This window comes from Schistocerca americana, chromosome 4 (genome assembly GCF_021461395.2).
Source record: "Schistocerca americana isolate TAMUIC-IGC-003095 chromosome 4, iqSchAmer2.1, whole genome shotgun sequence".
Classification (NCBI taxonomy): domain Eukaryota; kingdom Metazoa; phylum Arthropoda; class Insecta; order Orthoptera; family Acrididae; genus Schistocerca; species Schistocerca americana.
In genome coordinates, this window is record NC_060122.1 from 208,143,528 (window position 1) to 208,171,056 (window position 27,529).

Here is a 27,529-nt window from a genome sequence, read left to right on the forward strand (position 1 = left end):
TTACCTCAAATTTGTATAAGACAATCTAATAAATGATCATCCCTGATTTACTCCGAATTTTTGCTCCATACTCTAATAAACGTGGGACAGATATAGGATACATATTTTTCAACATTTATGAAGTGTAAACTTTGTTAGCAAAGGTATCAAAAAGGGTCTGACCAATTTACTTCAAACTTTACACAGTACCGTACAAAAGTTTGGACAGATACAGGCTGCAAATATTTTAGACATGTATGATATACAAATAAATATATAAACATACATTTTGTTAGCTAAAATCTCAAAACGATCTTGACCAGTTTACTTCAATCTCTAGTGAACAGTCAGACGTACATGAGCTACACGTATTTTAATGTATATAACGTATAAATATACATGTAATTTACAAAGGGAAACATTCTTACCAAAAATTATGAAAACTCTTTAGCAACTTAGTTCAAAGTCTTACACGATACTCTAATGAACATTTGGAAGGCCACAGTAAGTAAATTGTTTAAGCGATAATGCAAAAGTTTTCTACTACTACCGACTGCGAGAAAGAAAATGCTGTGCTGTACTCTCCTGAGAAAGTGTGTGGTTTTTTGTTTCTTTCTCACAGTTAGTTCTTAACTACGATATTAACTAGGGTATTTACACTGTGAAGCAAATAGCGAGAAAGAATACATATGAGAGAAACTATCTGTGTTATTAAACGAAAATTGTTCACACAACAATGTGGTGTTTTGATTTCTTCTGCGCAGTCGGTTTTCACAGAAAACAGGAAGGTTTTATTTACATAGAATGCTACTACGGTATCTTCAATTGCTAATAACATTAAACAAGGCCTGAGATCAGAGGGAGGGATGAAGCCGAGATGTGCAGAGTGTTGGGGGAGAAATGGACATAGAGAGATGGAATGATGAGATCTATAGAGGCGGTGGGCACATGAGATGGAGAGAGAGAGGGTGGAGGAGAAGATGGGCAGAGAGAGGCGGAGGAGAAGATGGGCAGAGAGAGGCGGAGGAGGTGATGGACAGAGAGATGGTGGAGAGTGATGAAGTGGGCAAGAGAGAGGGTAGAGCAGATCAACAGAGAGAGAGAGAGGAGTTGGTGAGGGAAAGAGACTTAGACGTATATTCAATTTCCATACATATTTCGCAAGTTGCGAAGCGTTGCTGGATTCGCCAGTATACCATATATACATGAACCAAAAGTGAACAATAAGGTTGGTAGAACGAAGTGCTTGGGTTAAAAAGGATGTAAGTGAGGGACGCAGCCCTTCATCCCTACTGTTCTATCTACACATCGAGAAGGCGATGACTGAAATAAAAAAAAAAAAAGATTCAAGAATGAGTTTACAGTTGAGTGTGCAAGGATTTAGGTGATAAGATTAGTTTTTATGTAGACAACGCAAACTTCCATCAGATAACAGTGTTGATTCCAGATAATCCCAATTAGAGGACTAGGATTTGGGGGTAGGTGACGTTCAAGTATTATTAAGTTTATTAGGTGATTTTTCCGGATGTTCTGACCGAAAGGTTGGGTGTAACTGAAAGAAGTTCAGTATTAAATCCAGCTTACTGACTAAATTTCGATGCCTCACTCCCCTCGCCAGTTACTGTCCACCCAAATGGAGGAGTCTATGAAGATTATTGAGAAGTTGCTCACGGAAGGGGTGATAAGGCTATTTACCTCTTCGTCTGCCTTGCCAGTGTTGTTGGTTCCCAAAGGAAATGCTGTAGGTATATGCCCATTGTGGACTATCTAACCCTTAAACAGAAGGTAGCTTTGGAGTCGCTGCCCTTGCCTAATCTTAACACGTGCGTTACTTGGTTAGAAGAACTGCGCTGTTCTACTGTTTTGGATATGATTCAGACCTACCACCAGGTACTTCTAGCTAAAGAATCAAAGCCTGTGAATGATTTCCGCACGGACTGGAACTTGTTTGATTCCTACGGGGTTCCATTTAGGATCGAAACCTGGGCAGCAGTCTATCTCATTTGCTATATTCCATCTTGGGTGAACTGAAATTCTGTTGTGCATATAATCACCTCAGCAACGAGGTTGCTTATAGCAACACCATTGGTGTATGCCTCCAGAATCTTACGCAGATGTCACTCGTTTTAGGAAGGTGTGAATAACTGTAATACCAATTAAGGTTCATTTGGCCCAGGCTGAGACTTCCTAGGCCGCCTATTTTCTGCCAATAGTGTTAAAATTGATAATAGGCACACCAGCGCCATTTATAGTCTTCTGCCCAGTACGGCTAAGAAAGGATTTACACGGCATATCCATATGGTGAACTCTACCAGGAAGCTCATTTCGAACTATTCTCAAGCAGCTACCCCATTTAACTTACTTCATCGTAAGGGAGAGCCTTTTATTTGTCAGACACTCAGCAGTCATTTTTTATGCGTTGAAGAAGGCTCTCAGTAACGTCTCTACGCTAGCGATTCCAGATTTTCAGCGCCCATATATTCCATGGACCAATGGTTTCAATTCAAGAGTTGCTGTCGTCCTATTGCAAAGATTTGACAGAAATCGTTGGGCGACCGCAAGTGCGTCGTGGGCTCTGTCAGCAGCAGAGGTTAAATACTACGTAGACGAGTTAGAGGCCTTGGCTGTTTCATTTGGGCTGGAGAAATTTAAGTTTTACTTGCAGCATAATAATTTTTTGTTAGCAACTAGCATTTGGGTACTAAGCTGAGTACTGGCTAGGCCCCATAAACTGGCAGGGTAGCACATTGGGCAGTTCGAATTTCAGCTTTCCACTTTGTAGTGGAGCATATAAATGGTCCTGAAATTCAGCTAACCGATTCACCGAGTCACATGTTTACTGAGGATCAGAAGACCTTGAGGCCAAACAATTTGATGATTACTACACTAACAGAGACTCCATTGTGACTGTGTAGCTTTTTTCGGAGTGATAATTGTTGGTACTCTCCTTGGGTTTGCTGCCAGATCGAAAAAAACTACATGACTCAGCAAACTCGAGGAGATTCCGGAGATTGCATCACCTTCGGGGATCTAGAGGAAGCACCAGGAACGGGATCTAGTGCTCAAGAGTAAGGTATCACCAGTTCAATGAGAAGAAAGTGGCTGTGTATCATCTTAACAAAAGATTGCCAAGTTAGTGTAGATATTATGACAGGAAGTTTATGATTTGTCTCCCTAAGGAGTTAATCCAGGCTGTATTTAAATATTTTCATCACTACTTTGGTGAGAGTCATTTAGGGACCCTAAAGGCCATTATGAAGATTAAAGAACATCTTACGTGGCCATTTCTAAATTCAGATGTTAGAATGTTTGTCAAGCAATGTCAGAAATGTCAGGCTGCGAAGCTAAATCTCAGTTCGTGCTGTGGTTTGCTGCACTATATTTCGGAAGAGAGGCCAATGGAAAAAGTAGTTTGTGGGTTATTTAGTGCTGCCTCCATGCACTAAGAGTGGAAATAAGTATGTTTTCGTTGTGGTCGAGGCTTCCATCTGTTTTGTCTGGCTTATACCAAGTAGGGGAATGACTACAGATTTGGCTTTGGTAAAATATTATCCTACTTCGGCCTCCGAAAAACATTGGTCTGTGATAATGCAATAACGCAGCTATCTTAACTTCTAGAGAAATCAGGAAATTTTGTGTTGGTAATACCATATCACAAGTCAGTACCCTCCTACACTATCCTCAGTTTTCGCTTGCAGAAAACCTAAAATCAGCTCTGATAATCTGTGATAGCCAGTCGCAGAGTAGCTGGGATAAATTTATTAGTCGGCTTAATTTTGCTTTAAATTCCGGTTTGCATGATGTGCATAAGACCACCCCGCCAAAATTAATGTTTGCCTCCCCGATTAACTTTCCGCTAACAAACTTTTGGCCCATCAGTGACCTCTTACACGAGGAAATTGTTCCGGACACCATTAAGAGTAATTGGAGTAAGGCGATTAATAACGTTCGTTTTGCACACAGGCTGGAGGGCCTCACGGATATGATGACCGTAGGCGGCCTGCCTTGTTAAGGATTGGTGATTTTGTTTTCGTACAGAATTGTTGGGTCAACAGCAAGGGAGCAGACACAATTTCTGCCAAGCTCTTGGCGCGTTTTGTTGGACTGTGCCAAATTATAAAGATGTCCACACCGGTTAACTCCTAGTTAAAAATGTAGCTAGCTGTAGACTCAATGGGCTAGTCACATGAAGGCTGGTAAATTTTCTGACGACTGTGAGGCCAGCTGAGCACGATGAAAAACGGAACGAAGAATAGGGAAAGGCAAAGGTACTATTTCCAAATTTCCTTCCCCCTTTCTCCTCCTCTCACATATTTAACTTCTATGGTGGACGGAATGAGCCTGCGGTGCTTCTGCATGTAATTAGAAGCAGGATTCAATCACTCTGCCTGTAGCTAAGCAACAGCCTGCTTGGTGTCCCACTAGAGGCACGCGGGCCGTGTGCCGCGTCGACTTAATGCCATCTCGGCTTAGCACGGTATCAGCTGTTGCCCACCAGTAATTGGAGGATGGCTATCCGACGGCAGAAGCTGCCAGTTATGTGGGTCACGAACTCTGCAAGCAACTGCTGGAACTGAATAGCAGTTTGAGCGCTAGTCTGCATTACCAATGTGTCAGTTTACACGGTGGAGAACATAGCGCTCAAATCTGGAGGAAGATGGCGCTACTATTACGTCTGATGGTGGCTATCTGCAAAAATTGCATACAAATTGTAATTGCTGGATCTTAAGTTCTTGCTTGGTGAGCATCGTAATGAGCCCAGTTGCTGTTATCCGTTGTGCCGTGGGGGTCTTTATACCTATGCTTCAATTGACCGCAGTGTTGCTAAGAAGCTTTGTCAGTACTTACATTCGTAAAGTTGTACTGCTTCACGTTTATTGCTATTTATTGCCTTCGTGATCTGTGATAATTCAAGAATGTTGTGAGTTGTACCTCGAATGTGTAGTCGGAATAAAGGGAAATTCAGTTTTCATGTCTTAATTAAAGCCGTGTGCGCATTCTGGTTCGCATTATTTTTGTTCATATTTTCATGAATTTTAAAAATAAAAGCTATGTACATTGCTGAGAATTCGTGTCTGTTTATTTTGCAGATATTCCTGTTTATTCCCTTTTATTGGATATGAGCCTGATTTGTAATTTAGAATTATTATTTGGGTTGACCAAGGTATGCAGGGTAAAATACTCGTATATTACTGCTAGCTGAGGCCAGCTGGTCGTTTGTTCTTTAATCGTTGCCCATGTATTTTATGATGTCCTGAAATATTTCCCTTTGCCAGGACCGAGCTGGTGACTAAATGTCCTTTCGTGTTAGTTTATGGATCCACAACATCTGCTATTGGAATTGTTTTCTGTCTTTTTAGTTAATATTTTGCTTGTAAATATATGTTAAAACTGAACCACCGGATGAAGATAAAGCTTAATATTTTTTTTGTGCCAATCCTTTTGACAGCAGGTCTACATCTAAGTATATACTCCGCTAGCCATCAAGCGGTGTGTGACGGAGGGCACAATTCGGGCCAAAGTCTTATTCCCCCAACCCTCTGTTCCACTCGCGGATCGCACAAGGGAAAAACGACTGTCTGAACGCCTCACTACGAGCTCTAATTTCACCTTTCACTTATCGTTGAATGGTGAGCATTGTGCGACTTGAAAGTTGGTGATAATAATGTATTCTCTACATCCTCTGGGAAGAACGGATTTCGGAATTTAGTGTGTGTGTGAAATCTTATGGGACTTAACTGCTAAGATCATCAGTCCCTAAGCTTACATATTACTGAACCTAAATTATCCTAAGGACAAACACACACACCCATGCCCGAGGGAGAACTCGAACCTCCGCCGGTACCAGCCGCACAGTGCATGACTGCAGCGCCCTAGACCACGCGGCTCGGAATTTAGTGAGCAGCCCCTTCCGTTTAGAGCGTCGTCTGTCTCCAAGTGTATCCCACTTCAAACTTTCTGTGAGACGTGTAACGCTCTTGGGAACGACGGCCGTTTACTATTGAAACACCTTCAGCCATCCTTATGGTTGGTTGGTTGGTTTGGGGAAGGAGACCAGACAGCGTGGTCATCGGTCTCATCGGATTAGGGAAGGATTGGGAAGGAAGTCGGCCGTGCCCTTTCAGAGGAACTATCCCGGCATTTGCCTGGAGTGATTTAGGGAAATCACGGAAAACCTAAATCAGGATGGCCGGACGCGGGATTGAACCGTCGTCCTTCCGAATGCGAGTCCAGTGTCTAACCACTGCGCCACCCCGCTCGGTGCCATCCTTATGATTTTATGTATTTTAGAGCTGGCAGTTTCGGCGCTTCAGTGCGCCTTCTTCAGGCTGTAGTTGATGCTGAAAGGGTTGACACGATCCCTATATATATATATATATATATATATATATATATATATATATCGCATCAGTGGCCAACATACTGGTTACGCAATCTGAAAACTTTGGTGTCAGCACTGCAACCATCGATTATCAACTGAGTTGCCAAAGCAACACCCTTCCATTGAATTGGCACAACGTATACAGTATTCATCTTTCCGTATCGCTCGTTTCCAGTCATCCATTGTTCAGTGGCGCCGGTCTTTTCACCACCTCAAGCGTCGCTTGGCACTGGCCACAGAAATGTGCAGCTTATGAAGAGGTGCTCGATCACAGTAGTCAATTTTTTTTAATTCCCTGCACACATTTATTGTGTTAGGTGGACTGTTGGTACCAGTTTGGAACTCCGATGTTTTTACAACCACTCTCCGCAGTACTCGACGCTCTTCATAAGTCAACACTTGAGGACTATGTGGTCTTCATTTGGCAGTCGTTGTTAGTTCGCGTTCCCACTTCAATATGACTTTATGGTTTTATCTATTTTCCAGCTGGCAGTTTCGGCGTTTCAGTGCGCCTTCTTCAGGCTGTAGTTGATGCTGAAAGGGCTGACACGATCCCTATATACATCGCATCAGTTCGAAGTCATTTTTTCACTGACCCAGTCTGCTGTTACTGCGTCTCTACTGACAACGCGACATTCGTCGTCTTCTTTTCTGCTGGCTGGTCAGCCTCTCGTGGCGTCTAGTGGTTGATTCTGCACCGCATAAGGCAGTCCGGGTACTTTTTATCAGACAGTGTATTACAGACGATTTGAACATATTTTCCATAATGTCGAATAGTTGCTACAAATCAAAAAACTGCAATAAAAATATGTTTTATTGAGAGCATAATTGAATATACCAGTTTTTTACTTTTCACCTTCCCATTTCTGTGTAGAAGTCTCTAGGTAATCCGCTTAAACCCAAATATAATTTTTTTTAAATCCATGTTCGAAAATTTAACGATTGTTTCGTTTTTTAAACTTTCTAAGGGATTCTATGCAGTGTGATGTCGAGAATAGAATTAGAACTGAAATATTTAGGTAAGGGTAGAAAGCTAAATAAGTGCGGTGAAGTTTTTCGAGGAAGGGTAACTGGTACAATGTGACAGCACCCAGCATATACAATGACGAAAACAATCGCAACACTGAATTGTGCAAGATAAACGAAAGTTGGTAGGCATATTTCTACATCTTAAAGTCGATGTCTACTCAAATTTTGCGTCAGCTTGATAAGAGCGACTCTAGTGGCGACACTACGAGAATGCAAGTCAGGTTTGCTCTAACACACGCTCTCGTGAGAGCTAGTTACCTTAAGAGTGGACTTGGCGAGTTAATGTTCATCTAGAATGCCTTTAAGGCCACTAAGTCGTCATTATCAACAACTCACTGAGTTTGAGCGAGCTCGTGTAATAAGGCTAAAAGGAACTCAAGGTTCCCTCTGCGATATTGCACAAAGATTTGGCAGGAACCAGACAATGTGTATGATTTCTAGCAGCCGCGGTCACGAAAATTTACAGTCGCAAGAAGTCCTGGCTCCGGACGGCCACGTGGCACTACCAAGAGAGGATACCATTGTGTTCGGCGTGTGGCTTCGGCGCAACGTACTGCAGTAGCCATTTGAGCGGCAGTTGGCACCACAAGGAGACCACGAAATGTTATAGGTCAGTTTCTTCAAAGACAGCGCCGGGTTAGGCAACCTGTAGAGTTCATTCCGTTGATCCCAAACCGCCGCCATTTTCGATTTCAGCGGTGTCAAGCGAGAGCTCGTTGGAAGGCAGAGTGGAGATCTGTTGTGTTTTCTCATGAAAGCTGGTGGTACCTCGGTGCCAGTGATGGCCGTTGGGGTTGGAAGGAGTCCATTTGAGGGCCTGCAACAAACCAGAATGCGTGCTATACATACTGGACCTAAACCTGAAGTTACGGTCTGGGGTGCGATTTCGGTTGGCAGCAAGAGCATTCCCGAGGTAATCACATGCAACCTGCCTTCAAACTGGTACGTCAGTCTCGTAATTCGACCAGCTATGCTGCCATTCATGAACAGCATCCCAAGGGGGGGGGGGGGCGGTTACAACACGATAACCGTCACCCACAAACCGCTGTTGTAACCCAACATGCAACATGCTCTACAAAGCATCAACGTGTTGCCATGGTCTGCTCGATCACCAGACCTGTCTACAATCGAGGATATATGGAGTATCATCGGACGACAACCACAATGTCATCGACAAACAGCATTAACGGTTAGTAATTGGCAACCAATGCTGTACAATCGCAATAAAGTCATGAGATGTTCAATTGACTCTTTTATTGCGATTTTACAAAATTGGCTGCCAATTATTAACATAAAAATGATCGCAGACCTGAGACGGGATTTTATGTCCTGTATATCAGCATTAAACGTCCCTGTATTGACTTACAAAGTGAACAGTCATGGAACTCCATCTCGCAAACTGCCATCCGGCATCTGTATAACACGATGCATGCATGTATGCATGCTTGCAGTCACTATTCTGGAGATAACATCGTTAGTAATGGCTGATCTCCCGCTTACATTAGCCTATGCCGGGTTAATCACTGCACAATGTTCATCACTTAAATATGTTCCTAGACAGATATAGTACCAAAATTTCACTAATCTACATTAATTGTTTGTGTGCGATATTTATCAGGCAGTGTATTTAGTGAGACGCCTGTATGTTTTTATTCTACATGAGACTGTTGAGTGGTCAGTGATGAGTACTCACGTTCTCGGGGAACCATGGCGTGACGAAGGGCATCTGGAAGGTGTTGCTGTAGGAGTGCAGCGTGTCGAACGAGTCGGGGCTGACGGCGCCCACCAGGGAGAACACACCGCGGGAGAACTGCCCGCAGACTGCAACACAAACACAACAACACCCTTTATGGAGAGGCAGACACTGCCTTCATCTAAGGAAAATAGAAATATGGCATTTCAGTATTTGATCGCTATTTTTTAGTTTCAATGACCGGTTTCAGGCTAGCTGCCCATCTTCAGATCATATATTTCAGTTACAGAGTAACGTGTCAGTACAGAACTATCGGTTAGTGAACCGGTTTCGGGCTAGCTGCCCATCTTCAGATCATATATTGCAGCTACAGAGTAACGTATCAGTACAGAACTATCGGTTAGTGAACCGATAGTTCTGTACTGAATAGTTACTCTGTAACTGCAATAAATGATCTGAAGATGGGCAGCTAGCCTGAAACCGGTAATTAAAAAAAAAATAGCGATCAAAGAATGAAATGCCATATTTTTATTTAAAGAACGATCGCGGAAATCCCATTTAAGACATCATGTCTAGTTTTGATAAGAAAATACATTGAAGTGCCAAAGAAATTGGTATAGGTATGATTATTCAAATACAGAGATACGTAAACAGGCAGAATACGATGCTGCGGTCGACAACGCCTATATAAAACAACGTGTGTCTGGCGCACTTGTTAGATCGGTTACTGCTGCTACAATGGCAGGTTATCTGGGTCCAGCAACACTGACATTGGACTGTTGATGATTGTAACATGTTGCCTGGTCATACGAGTCTCGTTTCAAATTGTATCGAGTCGATGGACTTATACGGGTATGGAAAGAACCTCATGAATCCATGGACCCTGCATGTCAGCAGGGGACTGTTTAAGCAGGTGGAGGCTTTGTAATGGTGTGGGGCGTGTGCAGCTGGGGTTATATGGGACCCCTGATGCGTCTAGATACGACAGGTGACACGTACGTAAGCAATCTGTCTGACAACCTGCATCCATTCATGTCCATTCTGACGGACTTGGGCAATTCCAGCAGGACGATGCGACACCACATATGTCCAGAATTGCTGCACAGTGGCTCCAGAACACTCTTCTGGCACTAAACACTTCCGCTGGCCACCTAAGTCTCGACACGAACATTACTGAGCATGAAACTTCCTGGCAGATTAAAACTGTGTGCCCGACCGAGACTCGAACTCGGGGCCTTTGCCTTTCGCGGGCAAGTGCTCTACCATCTGAGCTACTGAAGCACGACTCACGCCCGGTACTCACAGCTTTACTTCTGCCAGTATCTCGTCTCCTACCTTCCAAACTTTACAGAAGCTCTCCTGCGAACCTTGCAGAACTAGCACTCCTGAAAGAAAGGATAAAGTTTGGAAGGTAGGAGACGAGATACTGGCAGAAGTAAAGCTGTGAGTACCGGGCGTGAGTCGTGCTTCGGTAGCTGAGATGGTAGAGCACTTGCCCGCGAAAGGCAAAGGCCCCGAGTTCGAGTCTCGGTCGGGCACACAGTTTTAATCTGCCAGGAAGTTTCATATCAGCGCACACTCCGCTGCAGAGTGAAAATCTCATTCTGGATTACTGAGCATATTTGGGATGCGTTGCAAAGTGCCATTCAGAAGACATTTTCACCCCATCGTACTCTTGCGGATTTATGGATAGCCCTGCAGGTTCGATGGTGTTAATTCTCTCCAGCACTACTTCAGACATTAGTCCAGTTCATACCACGTAGTATTGAGGCACTTTTGCGTGCTCGCGAGGGCGTACACTGTATTAGGCAGGTGTACCAGTTTCTTTGGTTCTTCAGTATACTAAAGCATCACTTTCTGTTCGGTCGCTTTGGAATTCGGATAGTCTACTGCATATTGTTTGGTCTTCATCCCGAAGACCAATTTCATGCCACTCTTAAACCTTGTCTACTCTGTAAAAATCTCTTGATTTATGAGTGACTATTGCAACTGCATTAACACGAATCTGTTTACTTCGAGCTTTGGTATCCCTCTACCAACCTCCAGTCTCCCCTTCCACACATCACGCTGCCATTACCAAACTGACGGTTCCCGTATACTTCAGTAAGTGTCATATCAATCAATCTCGTCTTTATCTAATTTCTTTTTTCCCCAATTCGATTCAGTACCAACTCATTAGTTATTCGACACCCCCATATAATCTTTAGCATTCGTCCGCAGCATCATATTTCAAAAGCTTCTATTTTCTTTTTGCCTTACCTGTTTATCGTCCACGTTCGGCTTTCTTGGACACTCCAGACAAACACCATCAGAAGAGACTTCCCGATATTTAAATTTATATTCGTTGTTAGCCCAGTTATCATTTTGAGAAACATTTTTCTTGATATTGCCAGTCTGTATCTTCTCTATTACTGCTATACCAATAGCAAAACTCATATTCTACTTTCAGTTTTTCATTTCCTCATAGAAATCCCTCATTTTCACCTGATTAAAGTGAACTGCATTCTGTTATCCTTGCTTTACTTTCGTCAGTATTCCTCTTATCAACCACTATAGTGAAGTAAGATGCTGTCCAAAATTCTCTTTGTCACGCTTTAGTCCAGATGACAAATCGTTTTCTATTTAGGGCTAATTTTGGCGTCATATAGTAATACTCCGTGTGATCGTTTTAATGACACACCGAGAAGCAGATGAAAAATTTACGGTTCATGTGTCCGCTATCTTGTCCTCAATTATGTTGAATCGTGCAGGGAACTGTGTTTCGTCGAGGAGAAGAATGGAAAATTAGAATGTAAAGTCCGGACGATAATGAGGCCACTGCAAGGGGAGGACATGCTTGGTTTAGTGACGTGCAGAGAAGGAAATCGGCCTTAGGTTTTTCCACGTCTTCTTCGAAGCAGTCGTGCCAGCACTTGCTTTAACTAATATGGGGAAACCACGCCTGAAACTGCATCTGAACGACTGGACCTAGAGTTAAAATGCCATCCTCCACAATGTGAATCCACTATCGAAATTTGCTGGACATTATACATACTTCCAGTACATTTTTCTTAATGAAGATAACAAAATTTATGAGTGTAATTAAAAATTTTCTCATAGGATTCCTTGTGTATCTGCCACGGGCTTCATTTTGGTACCTTACGTGACTAGCCTGGGCACAAATGGGCCTTTTCACTTTTGACTTATTTTTGTATGAAAAGCTATCATTTTATCAGTTTAAGTTATTTACTGAACGATGTGCTTATTAGATGCAACACAGACAATAAATTTTGTACTGTACTCCCCCACGTCAATGGTTTACTTTAATCTGCTATCAGATTCAAGTTATTACGTAGTTCTGTTAGTACATATACTAACAAACGATATGTCAGCAATAAATATAAAACTGTGTGTATAACACATATTGTTTTCCAGGCATTGCCTACGAAACTATATACATCAATACGTTCTGTTGGCTATTGCTTGTCTTTGATAAACTTTTTTTCCAACGCCTGAAAACCGTAGCAAGCGTTCTTTAACACTTTTTTTATACTCGCTATAATTTTTGTGCTATGGGATGAGTGCTATTGTCATACAGTTACCTTTTTCTGCTAGTAATTCTTAGTAATTACTGCTATCAAGATATCAATACATGTTTGTAATTGTTCCGTGTGTCATAGGAAACAAACTGAAATCTGAAAAAAGGCTACTATTAGAGTGATAAATTAAATTTTGTTTTTAGTTGGAATACTTTCCTTTCTTGGAGTGCTACCTTATACTATTTTTGGGCATCAATTTAAGCACAAGGAATATTTTAGTGCGTGGTTAAACACACTGGGGAGCCTCAAGACGGCATCGTAGTGCATCTGTTCGTTTATGAGCTTCGGAGACGATGTTAACTAGATAGTAGATCAATGAATCATTAGCATCTGCTCAGTGAACGTAATAAATATGCAAGATCTTTAACAGCTAATGAAACGGTCAACATCGCAATTAATTATTTTTTTTAAGAGTGAAAACTGGTTTCGGCCTTTATCCTGGCCGTCTTCAGTTCTACACCATACAGCTGAAGTTGGCGGTGCGCGGAACAACTGCGTGACGCCACGATCATTTACTTTGTAAATTAAAGGTGGACTGGAAGAAACGAAAGGAAATGGAAAGAAATGATGCTGTCAGCTGCATCGGGACTTCATGCAGAATCGGCGGGTGAAAATATGTGTCGGACAGGGACTCGAACCCTGGATTTCCTACTTATTGGCCAGTTGCGTTGACCACTGCACATAGTGTTATTCGGAAACGCGCGGACATTCACATTATCACCTAGTGCCACGATTCATCCACATTCTCTGTCAATGTCCTCCGTACTCGCTAATTTTAGATTCCCGTGGGAGATCGAACGTAAATGCGCATCTGGATGGTTGTGGATTCATAGCCTATAGAGGCGAATCAATCAAATGAATGTGTTGTGCCCATGTCCGAGAGAACAGAAGCCACAGATTGGTATAAACATGCAAGGCCGTTTACTGAACAATAAACGATCGTGGCATCACGCCACCGTTCTGTTCACCGCCGACTTCAGCCCATTGGTGCCGTAGAGCTGATGAGGGCCAGCATAAAGACTAAATCCTTCGATCTCTTTGAAATAAATGAATATTTGCGGTCTTGGCTGTTTCATTAACTGATAATTTGCAATATATAGCTGTGTTATCTCTAATCATGTTATCTAAAATTACAATATCTTCAAGTTCTCACTACACCCTTAAGGTACAGATCAATGTTTAAGTAGCAAGTGCAGCTCTAAGACATAGGAACGGACTCTAAATTGCAAGTGCATTCTCACCTACTGTTCAAAGAGGTTCAGTAACGCGCTTTGTCAATTTTGTTTACCTGACCTTATCCTAATTTCGATTTTCAATAAATCTCTGACACACTGAAATGCTAAGTAGATGAGTGAATGATTATTTACAGGGCATGCCCAACGCATTCGGTTGTGCCTACCCACTGCTTTAAAGATCAAACATTTTCGTGCACAGTTGTTATTATTAGTAGTGTAATTAGCATTATTTGTAATATTAATTTCATTTGGAGCTTATGTTTGTGAGGAGCTTATGTTTGTGCGCATAAATTAATTTACGGATTTTTGTTGTCTAATTGAATAAATATTGAATAAAAATAAAATAAAAAGCGGACGTAATTAAATATTTGTTTTTCTTCTATTACGACGTGCGAAACATTTTAGTCTTTTACGAAGTGTTGTGTCCTCAACTGTGGGAGTCAGCACCGACACAAACAAGGAAGGAGAAAGTTGCGATGGCTGGTAGCAGGAATCCAAAATTATCTGTACAAAACTTGAAGATTAATTTAACACTTAATTTCTAAAAAGAGAATAAATATAGCTAAGCTTGGGGTGTTGCTTGCGTCTCCTACAAGCAATTACTGTTCACTATTACTTTTCGCAGAACGCAGACAAAGTATCATCCTGATATTACTCAGTACTGATGCTCTCAAGTCTGCGACCGAACTGGGTCGGTCATCGATCGGCGGCTGGTTAAATCAATTTTGACGGATACTCTGAACTCTTGTCTTCTTGGAGCTGTGTCGCTGTCTGCTCTTCGCATTGGCGCACTGGACAGCACCTTAACGATGCCATTTGGCGTCGCTGCGCTGGTTGGTGTGCAGTCGACGCTTTAGGAGTGCACAAGAAGTACCATCCTTTCTAAGCAGTGTCTTATTTTAACTTGTGAATCACCGTAACTTCCTAACTTCAAAATAAATTCGATATTGCTGTGCCTGTGTCGATACAATGTTCCTGCGGATATGTGTGAGTCTGAAAAACACAGGCATTCCAATATGGTATTTATCCATCGATACCATGCAGCGAATTTCACTTAAAATGTCCTCCTCTGTACTGGAATTACATAACTGTGACGCAGGAACGACCACATATGGAAGTTTTGGTGTGGTCGATGGTCACGCACGGATAGCCAAAGCGGTACCGTGACAGGAGGCGGGCGTGCTCGGCGCTCAGAGCTGCGCTCCCCGGGCGTGTTTTTCTTTACACGTTGCAACATGGTACTACGTCGCTATCTTCCTTTGAGCTCTGGCCTGCAATGGTGTTATACTACCGCTGTGCGATTATAAAGATCACGTTCCGAGTGGAATATGTACGACACCGAGTGCACGAAGTGCGACAGTTTATTCGTGAGGAACATCCCGCTCCTCAAAATGATGTAGAAATTCACTTCTCCATCACGAGCAGCTCCGTGCTCGTGAAACTGCGGACCGAATAAGTTTGCGCTGATGTTGTCCGAAGTTTCATCTGGGCTCACCACTCCCCAGGCTCGAGAGGGTGTGGATCTTTACCATGTTCCAGATGCTCGGGCACTTTTCGTCAGACAATGTGGTGACGTTGCCCGACGTACCTTACGAGCTTGGTGCTTGACGCATGTTCCCAGGCCGCGTTGGCTACTTGAGCGACGCTATCCGGCATCCCAGCGGCTTTCTGTCACATCAGACTGTTTTTTCTCTGGAGCACAGCTGACTTGCTGCCTCTTATACGCCTGTGCGCTTGTTGTCGGTGAAGGTGATCTACACCGATATGCAACTGGCCCGCACCCCAATTTGACAGAACAGAAGTATCAGCGCTACTAGTGACGCAATATATGGCGGGCAGGTGGCGTCCCTTTCCTTTACACTGCTGCACACGCCATATCATATGTCACTTCAACGGGAAGCAACCGAATCGTTCTCGTCTCTGCCAAATTCATCTCGCCGACTCCCCGTTTTGCGTCACGTGAAGGTTACCGTACACAGACGACCGTCGCTTCGCTCGTGGCCCGTCAGTAAGCGTCTGGCGCTTGGTCCAGAGAATTCCGGCATTCCTCACACACTCCTGACTGAATACAGACGCAAATGATGTCGTTCCTAGATGACATGATGACCTGTACTACCGGCAGACAAAGACTCATTTCGTGAATTGGTTCCGCGGCCTTGCAGTTCAATGTGTGGCTCTTTTTTTTTCTTCACTGTCGAGAAGAGTAAACTTCTCTAACTTCCTTTGTAGTGCTTTCTAAGACCCGCCGTGCTGTTGCAATGTCCTGCGATGAGCGCTTGATCTCATGCGCTGTTATTAATTTTTTTGACGATATGATCCCCAGCGGCACTCCTCTTTATGAACTTGCATGGATTTCTCCACATGTCCGACGAAAAAAAGATAAGTCTCTGTTACATTGTTTGTTACCTTCTCCCTCATTTTCCTTTCGTCCTTTCTTAGGTTAGGTAGAACTGTTGGGATAGGCGTAGCTACCCCCTTTTTTATGGGTTTCTTCGCAAACATTCACGTAAAGCGGGAAATCAGGGTTCAAGTCCCTGTTGTAACGGGACATGCTCCTCTGCCATTACTGTTCGTCAACAGCAGTTGTCGATACCAGTATTATCTTTCGAGGTTTGGAAACGTCAGTACTCTCTCAGTTGCTTTCCTGAAAACTTTCATATAATTTTATACACAGTATGTTACATTTTAAGCTAAAATTTATGAAAATGAATTGCTTTAGTTTCCATGCTATAATCGAAAAATACTAGTTCTGAATGTATAGTTAATTTTTTTTAAGGAACGTTTGAAATCACGAAATATTACCAAAATTACATTTTCTATTATGAACTACGCAATACTGTACTGTTTACTATTTTTATTCCTGGATTCAGTTATGAAATGGTAAACGAAATTAATAACGTAACGAAAACTAGAAGGAATTCATTTGTTAAGAAATATTCAAATGGTTCAAGTGGCTCTGAGCACTATGGGACTTAACATCTGAGGTCATCAGTCCCCTAAAACTTAGAACTACTTAAACCTAACTAACCGAACGACATCACACACATCCATGCCCGAGGCAGGATTCGAACCTGCAACCGTAGCAGTAGCGTGGTTCCGGACTGAAGCGCCTAGAACCGCTCGGCCATATTGGCCGGCTTATAAAAATTGTAAACCCTTTGGAATATTGTTATTTCTGCCGAGTGTGAGAGTCGTAAGTTTGCCTCTGATGTGATCGGACATATTTTTTTATAATAGATGCGAACAATGTAATTTCGGCTTGGTTAATGTGAAAAATCAAAATAATGTATGATATTCTAAAATGTGAGAAAATCAGTGGAAAATATAATTACGTAAAAAATTCTGCAACACGCTTCTAATTATTTAGTTAAAACCAACCGTGAGGACCTGATGTTAGATTTTCAGCCTCAAGAATCAGACCCCTAGACAAGAAGAACTGGAGCCATGTCAACATGTCAAGCTAAGTAAAGTTGAAATTTTATTGTAATCTTCGCTCCGCTCAAATCTTTGTAAAAGACTTTAATTATTAATTACTAGGACTGGGCATTATGTCATGTGGACAACAGATGCAAGAAGGATGGGGGGGGGGGGGGGGGAGATTACACACTGTAACACAAATTTTCATTGTAGAGTCTTAAGCAGTTGATGATAGTTCGTATTCGCAACAGCTAATACATTTCATGTATTAAGACAAATTCTTATCGGATACTTACAATATATACTGATGATACATTGAAAGATGCGTAAACGAGTTTGCAGGTGTTAGTTCTTCCTACAGAAATGTAGATACGCCAGAAAACCGTATTTAATTGCGAGGAGACCTGAATACGATCAATTGGTTGGTGCAGCGACTGGCAACTAATTCTGAACGAAAAGACATGTAACATACTGCGAAGAGATCCACTACTATTCGATTACTCTTATGGCAAAAAATCTGTGGAAACAATAACACTTGTACAATACCTAGGATCCACAGTCCGGTGCGACATCAAGTGGAATGACACATAAGACAACTGTAAGAAAAGCATGCGTCGAGCTGATTTGCACAAGGGGATCCTTAAGGAAAAGTAATTCATCCCGAAAGAACAAAATACTTATTCGACCGATTTTCCAGCATTAACCATCAGCAACTTCATGGGATTGGCTTGACAGCAGAGGTAAAGATGCTGCAACAAAGAGCGGAAAGCTCGTCACGGGATCGTTTAGTTGCTGCGAAAGGATTACGGAGATGGTCAGCAGACACCAATAACAGACGCCACAAGAAAAGTGTCGTGCGACACGGGGCGATCTACTTCCATAATTCCCTAGATCGTAATTTCAGGGAAGATTCGGGCATATTATTACTTCCTGTCGCATATGTCTAGCAAAATGACCACAAAGACTCGTTCGCATATCTTTGCGGTCATACTGTGGCTTATCGGCAGTCGTCCTTCCTGAAGGCCAGTTGCTGCTTGTAATTTTTTTTCAAATGTGCTCTAATGCGGTGAGCTCCAGTCTTTTGACTTACGAGGGTAGTAGTTGTAACTAAACCGAATAACTTAATTTTAAATATGTGAACTGAACTGTTTAAATAAGTTTAAAATTTATAATTAATAATTTAATATTGGGAACAAAATATGGAACAAAATGTTGGTAACAGTTGGAACTGAACACAGATCCGTGAATCCCTGAATCGCCATTCTGTGCACAAAATCACTCGGCCGCGACGCGGTTACGACAATATTTCCTCAAAAATCGCAAATACTATACGCATAAATCTTTGGAGACCTTTTTACTTTTGCCTATTGTCACTCAGGCGGAACTTGAAAGGGGCGTCAACTTTCTTCAAATCACATAGTTTTATTTTGCCTACGGTTCCTGGGAATGGGATCAACAAAAATTGTCTGAATTCAAAAATTGTGGCGAACAATTGACTTAATATTACTTATTTGTTCAGCACATGATCTGCCCTTCCTAAAACCACCTCACAGTTCATCTAAATTACTCTCCAGTGTCGTTTCTGTTCTGTGTAGTATAATCTTGGAAATTATGTTATATGCAATTGGTTACAAAGAAATTTCTCTGTGGTTGCTAAAATATTGTTTATTGCCTTTTTATGTAGTGGTTGTATCAGTGCTACTGTCTACTCTCAGGGGAGTTTTTATGTTTCTCAGATTTCCTCGAAGGTTACTTTTTGCTCATTTTTATTTTCGGTATAGGCCATTTCAAACTTTCTCCTATATTAGAGTCTTCTCGTTTAGTTTTAGAATGTTTTAATAACTTCTTCAATTTATTTGGTAGATTTTCAAGAGTGTTTGAGTATTCGAGCTTATGGATTGGCTCTGGACGATTAAGAAGGTTATCAAATTATTTTAAAAGTATTTCGAAATTTTGAGTGTTACATAAGCCAAGTCAATGAGCCTCATTCCACGCTATCTATACATTTGATGTATATTTGCCTAACTTCTTAAATCTCATTTTCTCCTCCAAAGATCTACTGCAAAAGGGGCTGTTTAGCAGATCATCTACAGAAAACACTTTCGTACTAAATTTCTTCATTTGATCGCTCTTTTTAAAACGGTCTGTCCTATAGCCTTTAGATTTCCAAGGACAGTAATTGTAAGTAAACTGAATACGCTAATGTTACGGATACAAATTAAATTGCCGAAATATATTAACATTTACAATTGATAGTTTAAAATTGTGAGGAATAAAATAAAATAAAAAAAGGATGTCGGTAACAGTGGGAGTCAAACTCCCGGTCGACGAATTCACCACCTGTGTATTTGAACAATAATAGCTCCTCAAAGATCCCTCATGTCCTATGATTGCACAGTACGCTACAAACAATTTCAAAGAAAAGTTCTGAATTGGTGCTGTCACCCTTGTAACTCTTGTAGTGGCAGAAGGAGTGAATTCACATAAGGTGTTGAACAGTCGAAAACTGACAACTGAATCCCTTGTCTGAGATGATCGTAGCACGGCCTGACCATCATTTCAGCCCTAGACGCTGGTTTGTATTGTGTTGCTGCATCAGTTCGTAGCGTTTCTCCATAAATTTATTAAACTCAACAGATACACTTAATAGGGACTTTAGTCATCAATAATATATTCTTCTTCAGTATTTACGACAGCCTACGAACACTGAGGTAAATTTACGATTCCATGACTGTGGAAATCAGGTGGTTTTGAGACTAAAAGTTCGTCAGGCCATGATCGGAGCGCACTTTCGTCCGGAAAGGAAGTTCCTTGATGGCTGTTCGATCAAGTTGAAAATCAAAGGGCACAAGATTAGGTGAATAAAATGGGTGGGGAATGGCTTTCCAACTCAACTAGTGTACAGAGCTTTTGTCAGTCTGGCAGAATGTGAGTGGACGTTATCGTGAAGTAGCATCAGTTTCCACAGTCGTTCTCGTCGTTGTTTTTGGGCTGCGTCTGCAAGACATCTCAGTTGTTGACAATAAATGTCAGCAGTGATGCGTACAGCTCGGGGAAGTAATTCGTAGCACACCACACCCTCGCTGCTACACCAGATGCATAACACAATCTTTTGTAGATACACGCAGAACGGGGAGTTGTGCTATGTTTGGCCTCAACCATTCCATTTGTTGTAACGATACAGGACAGAAATTGTTGGTGTTGTTAAACAGCCAAAGATGTCGAGCAAGTAGAGATGCACATATGTCCACTCTCTGATTTTTGTGATTTTGGCTTACAGCATGTCGTACTAGTACACCCGATTTTGGACCTTCCCCAATGGATTCGCACGTTGGTGGAATGATGACAGTACATCACATTTTACAGTACTCTAGTATACTGGCGTGGATCGTTGTGGATTAATGTGTTTAAACTATTTCAACAAACCCTGTAGTTCTTCCTGAACAGGGAGAGTCACTAATGTCAAAAACGATTCTCCTTAAAACGAGAAAACCATTTTCTCTGCTTGCTCTGTCCAGTGGCATGATCCCCACAAACTGCGCAAATGTTTCTGACAGCTGTCATCCCTCTGCTGAATTTAAACAGAAGAATATGCCGGAAATGTTCCGATTTTTCCACTTGGCACTCCATTTTCTGGGGTCCACAGTTCCACTCGCTCTCACCACAGGACAAAACGACAGTATGTAAGCTCAAATAGCAAAAGTAAACTACAAATAAAAAATGACAATCGATAATTAAGCCTATAGCAAGCGGAACAGCAACATTCGAAACAAACACGCTACAAACTTATGCGGAAACCTAGTACTTAACTCGGAAAGAGCTGTCCAATACATGTTTTTGTCCGTTTTATTTGCACACTAGCCCGCAGTCAGAGAGAAATGGCATAATTGTAGAGCAATATTTGCATTGTGCTGTACCACGTTAGGACATTATAACAGACCACCACTGCCACATCCCATTTACATAGGAAATGACTGTCGTAGTACCGTCCATTATTAACCCTCAGAGGCTTGAAAAGTGTAGCTGTAGATGTAAATTTCATTATTCAGTGCTAGAGACTATATATCGTCAAGAAATCCGTAACTGCACATCTTTCGTTTTTTTTCGGTCTTCACTGTATAGGGTCGTGAAAGACATTTAACGACCAGCAGCTATGAGGACCCACGGACAAGAAGCAGGCAGCGAGGCACCGCGGTGACTTCAGATGGCTGTTAAGGAGGAATAAAGCCCCGTTACCGTGGGTAGTTACAACCTCCAGGCCATCAGCCGCTGGCAAATAACCGGAAGGCCTGCCATCTGCCGGCGAGGGGCCCCGCACTAAAAACACTGTGCTCGCGCCGCTCATTGCCGCAATAAGCGTAACCCGCGGCAAGCCACACGCACGTCGGCCGCCTTCGGAGACGCTCGGCTGGCTCCGACGAATGCGCCCGTCTGGGACGGCTCGCTGCCAGCGCAGGCCGGGGAATGGTTTTATAATGACCGCGGCTGAGTTGTGGCCGCTCTTAACGCGAATGTGCCAGCAAATCTTCCAGTCTCCCGGCCTGCGAGATGGAGCACGCCGCCGACGAGTTTATTCGCGCTAGCAGATTAATTTCCAAAGTGGGATTTTATCTCTGTCGCTTCCAGTTCACCATCTCACCACTAAGACGCACCCCATTTTCCCGCTTACTCTGTTAAGGGTAATACGCAATGGGTGCCCGGAATATTCTGTTCCCGTTCGAAAAAAAAAAAAAAAAAGGGAGAGGAACTTCGCTGCGCCGTTTAGGACCCTCCGCGGACTGATCGCCGGTTTCTTCTGGCAGTTTAAAATGAGAAGAGGTAGTCATCCAAACGGAAAAAGTTTTTTATGGGCTTAAATTTCAAAATGTGTGAGTACATCGAGGACGTGCAGCAAATACGAGTACGTTTGTGGCGTTTCTGCCACATTTTTTGTCCACATCACATTTTTATTTTACTTCTGCTGCTATCAGTCTGACAAGAACCTGTAGTAGTAGCAAGGTAGGGAGAGAGTACCATGCATTTAGGTGTGCGGCAGATGGCTTCAGAACCTGGGAACGCGCCAGCTAGCGGTAACTGTATCATACTGGGGCATCGTATAGACACCCGGGAACCACATACTCTGCGTGGTGCGAAACAGTACAACGTTGTTAGTTAATACTTATTATTTGAGCACAGCTATGCTCCTTCAGCCCTACCGTCAACATTAGTTGCACTGATTGAAAGTTAATTCAAATTTGATAAAATCATTAACTAAAGGAAAAACGTGAATGAGAAGAACATTTTAATTCATCGTTATTGGTGGAAGACCAATCAGCAGCGCGCACTGAGGAAGCAGGCACCAAAGTGTTACTGTAACTCACTACGAGTGTTCTACCGGGTACGAGCAAGACAACACACATCAGAACGGTCAAGTGGAATACGGTGGCGATAACTATACGTCACAATTAACAGTGCCTCGGAAAAAGTTTGTGTGCACAACTTACTTGAAGTTTACATCTGCTGCGAATAAATGCATGACGTGCTTTGAACGTCTTAGAGTAACGAGTTACCGAAGATCATTTGTCGCGTTGAACAGTGCCTCTGTGAACAGTCACGTAGGGTTTTGAACTTCTTGCAATAGTGTGAATGAATACATTGTGTTCTCTTGCGACGTTCAGAACATAGTTACCTTCGACGGAATTTAATGAACCAACGTACTGAGCCATTTACTTGGGTTACTTGATTACCGCTAAACGTTAATGAATAAAAATCATCTGACATTCTACATTTTGTTAACTTTATTTCGTAGCACTGGTTTTCTCCCCATCACCAGTTCAATTATGCACGGGTTGGTGTTTGCACGTCGCATTGTGCGCTTATGTGAAGAAGAAGCCAATCGCGACGAGATCTACAACTTCAGAAGACGCGATGTAAGAAAACCAAAATCAGCCCTGCTAAGAAAGTTAGAAGACTTACTCTCATAAACTGTAGTATTGATAGAACCTGGCATTTCCGCAATGTGGGTAGGGAATTTTATGAAACACACCGTGTAACGCATAGGCAGACAAACATTGTAATAATAATCCACCGCCGTCATTCTTAATTTTTTTAACGTTACACGCACAAGTGATTCACTACCAAACAGCAAGTTTCACTGTTTCTAGGTCACTTGGCCACGCCTTCGTAAGTCCCCGCATGCTATAATTATAAACCTGCTTATCACATCCTGAGACGCAGCTAGTGGAGGAGAAGACAGTGCTTCGTCCTTATTGTGATACTTCCTATTAAGTGAATGAAAACTAAACTGGGAAGCAAATTTTTGAACTGCCCTCACTACTTGAGTGTTTTAAGCTGCATTAAAAAAAATTGTTGTAAACTTGTCTCTTCTGAACCACAGAAAAAGACTATGCATGTGTATAATGAAGCTAAAAGTACTGCATTTTCAGATCAGTTGAGAGGAGTGCGTTGTTGTCTATCGGTGACGCGAAGTTCTGTCTTTCGTAAATTTTTCAGTCCATCCCTATACCTGCCAGGTTATAGATTATACGACCATGTACGTATTATTAGCGTGCGTCGAAGCGTTCAGCGGAGTTTTTGTTTCCATGTACAGTATTTCTCCAGAACCGGTTCTTTCGTCTTCTTCAGTTGTTGCGAGTTCTTCTGTTATATGCAGGCCCTGCCTGAATTTCAACTACACAGTGTACCTTGGTGTTTCGCCGCTGTTTATGGTCGAGTTACGTCGATAAACAGTAACGTTGATCTCGTTGACTGTAAGCCGCATGTGTACCTATTGAAACTGTCGAGAAGACATACAAGGAACGTCAGCGACACACCCGACTAGAACAACTGAGTAAATCAGTTATCGCCGAGCACTGCCTCCAACACAATCGTAGAATGAATTACAATCATACCAGTATCCTGAAGGAAATACAAAGTTTCTACGACAGAAAAGAAATATAGTAAAGGAATACAGTGAACTAAAGGAAGGAATATAGTGAAATAAAGACATTTAAAAATAATATAAACCGGAACGAAGTTTCCAGTTTAAATGACGGCTGGGTTCCGGCAATCATTTTATTAAGGTATTATTCACTAGAGATGCGTAACGCTGCGAATGTGTGTATGTTTCAAATGGCAAAGTTTCAAAATATTCCAAAAAGTGTTGTGCTCAACAGTAATCTCACACTTAAGTGGGAAAAATTTTAGAAACAATTTACTTAGAATAGTACAGTTGGAATTCCAGAAGGGTTACTGTTTACACATTCACACGTCAAATAGTGTAATCCTAATGTAATACAATATCGTCAACTGGTATTTCTTGTGATCTTTACAAGGCGTAAGACTCTCTAGATCACGTTTCTCTGTTAGAAAACCCAAGTTTCATGGAATTATGCACAGATGGTTTGAATTATACTTAACAAAAGGAATGCAAAAGCTTGCACCAAATAATTTAAACAGTCCCGTAAGGGTAGAAAGTTTTATTGAAGAGGGAGAAATCCTAAAGGGAGTCCCAAAGTAGTCAATTTCTGGTCCACTCCATACACTATACACTATGTGATCAAAAGTATCCGGACACCTGGTTGAAAATGAGTTACAAGTTCGCGGCGCCCTCCATCGCTAATGCTGGAATTCAATATGATGTTGGCCCACCCTTAGCCTTGATGACAGTTTCCACTTTCGCAGGCATACTTTCAATCAGCTGCTGAAGGTTTCTCGGAGAATGGCAGCCCATTCTTCACGGAGAGCTGCAATGAGGAGAAGTATCGACTCTGGCCGGTGAGACCTGGCACAAAGTCGGCGCTCCAAAACATCCCGAAGATGTTCTATAGAATTCAGTTCGGGACTCTGTGGAGACCAGTCCTTTACAGGGATGTTATTGTTGCCGTGTAATCACTCCGCCACAGGCCGTGCATTATGAACAGTTCCTCGAGCGTGTTGAAAGATGCAGTCGCTAACCCCGAATTGCTCCTCCACAGTGGGAAGCAAAAAGGTGCTTAAATCATCAATATAAGCCTGTGCTCTAATAGTGACACGTAGAACAACAAGGGTTGCAACCATCCTCCATGAGAAACACGACCACACTTTAACTGCGTAATACCATCGCCTCCGAATTTTACTGTTGGTACTACATAAGCTGGCAGATGGCCTTCGCCATACCCACACCATGCCATCGGATCGCCACATTGTGTACCCTGATTCGTCACTCCACACAACGTTTTTACACTGTTCAGTCGTCCAATATTTATGCTCCTTCCACCAAGCGAGGCGTCGTTTGGCATTTACCAGCGCGATGTGTGGCTTATGAGCAGCCTCTCGACCGTGAAATCCAATGTTTTCTCACCTCCCGCCTAACTGTCACAGCACTTGCATTGGATCCTGATGCAGTTTAGAATACCTGGATAGATGTCTGCCTATTACACATATCGACCCTCTTCAACTGTCGGCGGTCTCTGTCAGCCAACAGACGAGATCCACCTTTACTCTTTTGTACTGTACGTGTCCCTTTACGTTTCCCCTTCACTATCACACTGAGAACAGTGAACCTAGGGGTGTTTAGGAGTGTAGAAATCTCGCGTACAGACGTATGACACAAGTAACACCCAATCATCTGACCACGTTCGAAGTCTGTGAGTTCCGTGGAGCGCCCCATTTTGCTCTCTCACGGTGTCTATTGTGGTCGCTGATACAGAGTACCTGGGAGTAGGTCGCAGCACAATGCACCTATTATGAAAAACGTTATGTTTTTGGGGGGTGTCCGGATACTTTTGATCACATAGTGTATGTGTACGACCTGCCACATAACATTCAAAAGCAGGATTGTTACTGTTAGCAGGGATACTATTGTTACAGTAATTCCCGCTAGAGCGAAACCAGCTAAAGAGATGATATTTCCCAAACAATTATCAAATGGTTCTCAGAAAATGGACTCTCTCTGAATGTTGAAATAAACACGTTATATTCAGTTCTGTACTACAAACAGTCAGACAAACAATTGATGAAGCACTTGAGAAGGAGTCAGTAATGATGGTACAATGGTCACATTTTTTTTAAATGTTCGCATTGATGAACGCTTGAGCTTGGACGGCTGCTGTGGTCGAGCGGTTCTAGGAGATTCAGTCCGGAACCACGCGGCTGCTACGGTCGCAGGTTCGAATCCTGCCTCGGGCGTGGATGTGTCTCTTGCCCTTAGGTTAGTTACGTTTACGTAGTTCTAAGTCTAGGGGACTGATGACCTCAGATGTTAAGTCCCATAGTGCTTGCAGCCATGTTTCTGAGCTTCTCAGACGATTAAGTGCAGCTACTTTTGCTCTACATATAATTTGCGATCTTGGAAACAAATGAATCTGCATCCTGACATATTTTTATTTTCATTCAGAAATCTTTAATCGAATAATTTTCTAGGGCAACTCATACCTTAGAAATGAAGTACTGATTGCACAAAAATAAGCAGTATGAAAAGTATGTAGCGTTACCCAAGGACCTCTTCAAGGAACTAGGTGTTTTAACTGCCCCATCACAACACAGGGAGTCACTAATGATTTTCGCCACTAATAATCCATCAAAATTTGAGAAGGAGAATGACCTTAGTGGGGAAATGACGTTTATTATAAATTTTTAAAGCTGTAAGTGGCTCAGTAAGAAGTTCAATTTGCAGGAACAAAAATTTTTTATCATTTGCCCAGTAACATAAAATGTCTGACAGGTGGCAAAAACGTTTTAATTGTAACTTAAAATCATTTCTCACGGATAACTCCTTTTAGTCCATTAACGAATTCCTACTTAAAAACTGATAGCCAGTAAAAAAAGAACTTGTTTTTAGGAAACGTTGCTTGAGTAGGACTAAAATAATAATATATTTATTAATGTTAACACAAATCATATACATAAATGCTGTAAACTGACTCTTTCAACGTCATTTTAATAAAAGAATGGTTACAATGCTCTATGGTACATGTTACTAACTAACTAGCTGTCAATGCGAACTCCGAAATGCAAAAGTTCATTACAGGGCGTAGTCGGCGTCTTCTATTATTACCTTTTGAGCTTACGTAGTTAATTCGTAATTCCAGATTTACAAACGATTTGACATTTGACACAGCAAAGTAAAGTAAAGTCTGTGCCACAGGTTCTTGAAGGGCTATTGACTTTTCCCTTGCAGCCATGTCATTCAGCTATATAAAACACTGAAGACCTGTCTCGTATCCGACACTCGCCATCGACAATGTCGGCAGATGAC

The 27,529-nt window shown here is 42.2% G+C and overlaps 1 protein-coding gene across 1 annotated transcript in view; it reads right to left on the minus strand.

Moving 5' to 3' along the window:
* The window catches only part of LOC124613042 (glutamate receptor 1-like), a 1,340,173-nt gene that overhangs the window by 665,738 nt on the left and 646,906 nt on the right, over positions 1-27,529 (minus strand). Inside the window, exon 3 of the mRNA XM_047141610.1 lies at positions 9,084-9,211. Within this exon, the coding sequence (XP_046997566.1) occupies positions 9,084-9,211 (128 nt within the window). The remainder of the gene's footprint in view (positions 1-9,083; positions 9,212-27,529) is intronic.